This window comes from Musca vetustissima, unplaced genomic scaffold (genome assembly GCF_032173495.1).
Source record: "Musca vetustissima isolate MV318-11 ecotype Yass unplaced genomic scaffold, APGP_CSIRO_Mvet_v1 utg80835, whole genome shotgun sequence".
Taxonomy (NCBI): Eukaryota; Metazoa; Arthropoda; class Insecta; order Diptera; family Muscidae; genus Musca; species Musca vetustissima.
The window spans coordinates 45,031-49,337 of NW_026888445.1; the positions used below are offsets into that span (position 1 = coordinate 45,031).

Below are 4,307 nucleotides of genomic sequence, written 5' to 3' on the forward strand. Positions count from 1 at the left end.
TCAACAATTTGTCACCGATATGGTACCAGTCTCCGAGTCACAACCATCACTACCACTGCCACTATTCACCGAGGGTGCAGCATTCCTTTCCCGAATACCCAACCAGGGCAGACGTCGTTCCAATTCCAACCGATATTTCGGATGACTGGCTGCATAAACCCAAGGATCCAAGCAGGACACTAATTTTGCACAACAGCATGGTATCATCGAAGCAAACGGAGTTATCATATAACGATAGTTAAAGGTACCCAACAGCGACACAGTGGCATAGGGGGTCCACGAGAAGACATACATCATATAGATGGTCATTGCGGCCTTGGCAATTCGTATCTCAACACTCATGGCATTTTGATTGGCCGACAGGGATTTAATGTTCATCTTCTTTGCCTGATCGGCCAGCATTTTTTCATGATCCCTTACATGGAGGAATAACTTGGTGTAATAGACGCAGATAATAATCATCGGAATGCAATAGGCCCACACAAACATTGACTGGACAAAATAACGTGTCTCATCATCCTGTGAGAGATAATCAAAAGAGCAGCTGGTCAGGAAACCCTCTGTGGGTAGAAGAGGAAATTTAAATCAAAAATAAATTATGGGGTAATGGGTGGACCCACCTGGTATATAATGTCCCCAAATGTGAAACAAGGGTAACACCGAAAATGGTGTGGTCCATAGCCAGGTCATTGCAATAATTATTATGATTTGTGGGAAATTTAAACGGCCATCTATGGGATTGGAGATGGTTCTGAAAAGAGAAAAATTATGTAAAAATTTCACACCTTGTGTAGACCTTGGAAAAAATTATTTAAAAAATCCACGCCTTGTGTAGACCTTGGAAAAAATTATTTAAAAAATCCACGCCTTGTGTAGACCTTGGAAAAAATTATTTAAAAAATCCACGCCTTGTGTAGACCTTGGAAAAAATTATTTAAAAAATCCACGCCTTGTGTAGACCTTGGAAAAAATTATTTAAAAAATCCACGCCTTGTGTAGACCTTGGAAAAAATTATTTAAAAAATCCACGCCTTGTGTAGACCTTGGAAAAAATTATTTAAAAAATCCACGCCTTGTGTAGACCTTGGAAAAAATTATTTAAAAAATCCACGCCTTGTGTAGACCTTGGAAAAAATTATTTAAAAAATCCACGCCTTGTGTAGACCTTGGAAAAAATTATTTAAAAAATCCACGCCTTGTGTAGACCTTGGAAAAAATTATTTAAAAAATCCACGCCTTGTGTAGACCTCGGAAAAAATTATTTAAAAAATCCACGCCTTGTGTAGACCTCGGAAAAAATTATTTAAAAAATCCACGCCTTGTGTAGACCTCGGAAAAAATTATTTAAAAAATCCACGCCTTGTGTAGACCTCGGAAAAAATTATTTAAAAAATCCACGCCTTGTGTAGACCTCGGAAAAAATTATTTAAAAAATCCACGCCTTGTGTAGACCTTGGAAAAAATTATTTAAAAAGTCCACGCCTAATATCGAAGTTGGAAAACATATATTTAAAAAATCACCCACTTACCTGTACCGATCATAGGCAATAAAGGCATTTGTCACTGCTGCTCCTTGGCCCGATATCCCACCAATCACGGCATAAATATCACAGCCTAATTCACCACCCCAAAAATAACCCAGCACCGCATTAATCATATAATGTGGCATATTCAGGGCCATTATCAAATCGAAAATTGCCAAATTGATAATCAACAAATTTGAGGGGGTGCGTAGATTTTTGGACCTACAAAAATTAATAAAATTATAATTTCTGTGAAATTTAGAAGCCCTCCAAAAACTTACGTTGAAAATATCCACAATACCAAACCATTGCCGAATAGGGAGCACAACAGCATAGCCACAAAGGCCATAAACAAGAAAGCCTGATAATATATCTGTGGGGCAGGGAATGAACGCCAATGTTCATGAATTAAATGTTGATATTCCATGGGGAAGTGCCAGCCCAAATTGGGAGGAGCGGCCACATTTGGCGATGGAAGGGATGAGCTGGAGAAAATTAAAATATTTTTTCAGGCGTTCCAAAATATCTTCGAGATGTTGGATTACCCATTCTGATAATTTGTATACGGTTCTGGTCCTATTGGAACAAATCTTTCCATTGAATCCATTTTTTTATTTTTTTAAGGACACAATTTCCTTCAGTTACTTTTCCCACATGTTTCTTTTCGTTTTGCGCTCAACACTTTTTATATCCCTCAGTATTTAAAATTCCGTTATAACCTGAACTAACATTAATGGCTATCCAACCTTTCCCTTTTATAGATGTTCGAGATGATGACCGGTCAGCCAAAAATGAATTCTTTTAATGCTTAAGAAAGCTGATTTTCTTCGTGGCATCGACGTAAAAGAAATTCCAATGGGGATTATCTACATTTTTGTGGAATGTGCAGAAGGTGAGTAGACCATTATTTCATTTTTTTCTTCAAACAATAGGGTGGCATGAATTAAAAAATAATAATAATACAGACCATGAATAAATATTTTTTTTGATTGATTGATTTATTGAGACTTATACTTTTTCAATTTATAATGTTTTAACAACAATAACTATAAGATATTTAACATCGATATCCTTGGATTCATACTTTTCCCGTATGTAGTGGAAACCTATATCCATATGTTTGGTTTTCTTCTGTACTGTTGGGTTTTTTCACCATAAAATGTGCCCCTTGTTTATCGCAGTAAATTTGAGTTGGATGTACAATATAGTCTTCAAAACCCATTCACATAATAATCCACGATGAAACACGACATCTTTCGTTCCTTGGCAAAGAGCAATGTACTCTGCTTCCATTGTACTCAACGCCACCACAGACTGTTTTCGAGATTCCCAAGCAATGGAACGCACCCGAGAAATATATTATGTGGCCTGAAAACGATTTCCGATCGTTTACCTCAGATCCCCAGTCGGCAGCTGTAAAGCATTCAAAATTGCTAAATTTATTTGAGTATGTTATCTTACTCTTCACATTTCCCTTAATATATCTCAGGATATGTTTCTCAAAAAAAAAAAAAAAAACTGCAACATAGTCAAGCGCCATAATTTTTACACTTTTTTTTAATTTTATTGAATGAAAGCAAAAATGTCGACAATAGCGTCAAATGCGTTTGAGAAAATACGTAGAAATGTATCGTGAATAATCATCAATAAACGTAATAAAGTATGGTGAACCGCCTAACGATGTTGTTCCCATCGGCCCGCAAACCTCAGTGTGTATTATTTCAAAAATATCACAACTTTATATACCTGCATAATTGTTTTTTTTTTTTTTTTTTGGAACTGCCAATATTTTGATAACTTTGGTTATTGAGATAAAATTTGATAGTATATGAGGAACAAACAAAACGTTGTGTAGTGTTATAGTTGACGCCTGTGTTTTGAGTGTGATATCACCAACACCTTCAGCGTAAATTGTCTCTCCCGATGCCAATATTATACTCTGTTTTGTTTCTCTTAACGTACCAAACAGCTCTTTTCTCCTACACATATGTGAAGTCGCGACGCTGTCCAAGACCCACAACTCTCTTAAGCTTGTCTCGCCTTTATATAAAGAACAAGCATAATCTTCGTCTCCTTTGTCATTTCTCATACACTGAGATCGTATGTGACCTCTTCTTCCGCAACGAAAACATTTTATGTTGTTGGTATACATTTTATAATTGCTGTTTTCATCCACATTAATCCCTCCACCTTTAAATCAATTACAGTTATTGCAATTCTTTTTGTTTGCTTTATCTGAATTCGCCGCAACAGCAGTCTCAGAACCACGCGATTTATTTTTTTCTCTCTTCTTTTAAGATTTTTGAAACTAAGTTGTCGTTGGCAATGTGTCTCGACATTCAATCGCTGGCAAACAACATAGAAGCAAAACACTTAAATGAATCCAATTTCCTTCAACTCATCAGCGGTGGAACAAAAATCATTAATTTGTGGACCAAACTTCTCACAGAACTTTACCTGAAACGAACCAGCTTCTTAAACAAGTGTACTTTCCTGGATGCCGTACATGCATTGTATATTGAACTTAAGGTATTCCATGCACTCTTGGCGGTATGTGATATTAGCTCGCTAGGTTTAACGACAGGAAGGCCCTTGCTACAATCACCTTTGTAGCAAGGGCCTTCCTGTCGTTACTCATCCATACGGACTTTTGCGGATCATGTCCAGGATACACCGTAATTGTATCCGTTTAACTTATCAATACTTGCCATTGATCTTTTTTCCTTAAGTTGTTTAACACCGGATAAAACAATAAAAACCCGAATAAATTCCAAATGAATTCAA

The 4,307-nt window shown here is 36.6% G+C and overlaps 1 protein-coding gene across 1 annotated transcript; it reads right to left on the reverse strand.

Moving 5' to 3' along the window:
- LOC133336313 (opsin Rh5-like) lies at positions 1 to 2,130 on the reverse strand. Its single transcript, XM_061544603.1, has 5 exons — positions 2,069 to 2,130; positions 1,805 to 2,008; positions 1,530 to 1,745; positions 621 to 751; positions 1 to 560 (listed from the first exon to the last, which is right to left on the reverse strand). The coding sequence occupies exons 1-5, from the start codon at positions 2,128 to 2,130 to the stop codon at positions 1 to 3; spliced, it is 1,173 nt and encodes a 390-aa protein (XP_061400587.1).
- Between the last annotated feature and the right edge of the window lie 2,177 nt (positions 2,131 to 4,307).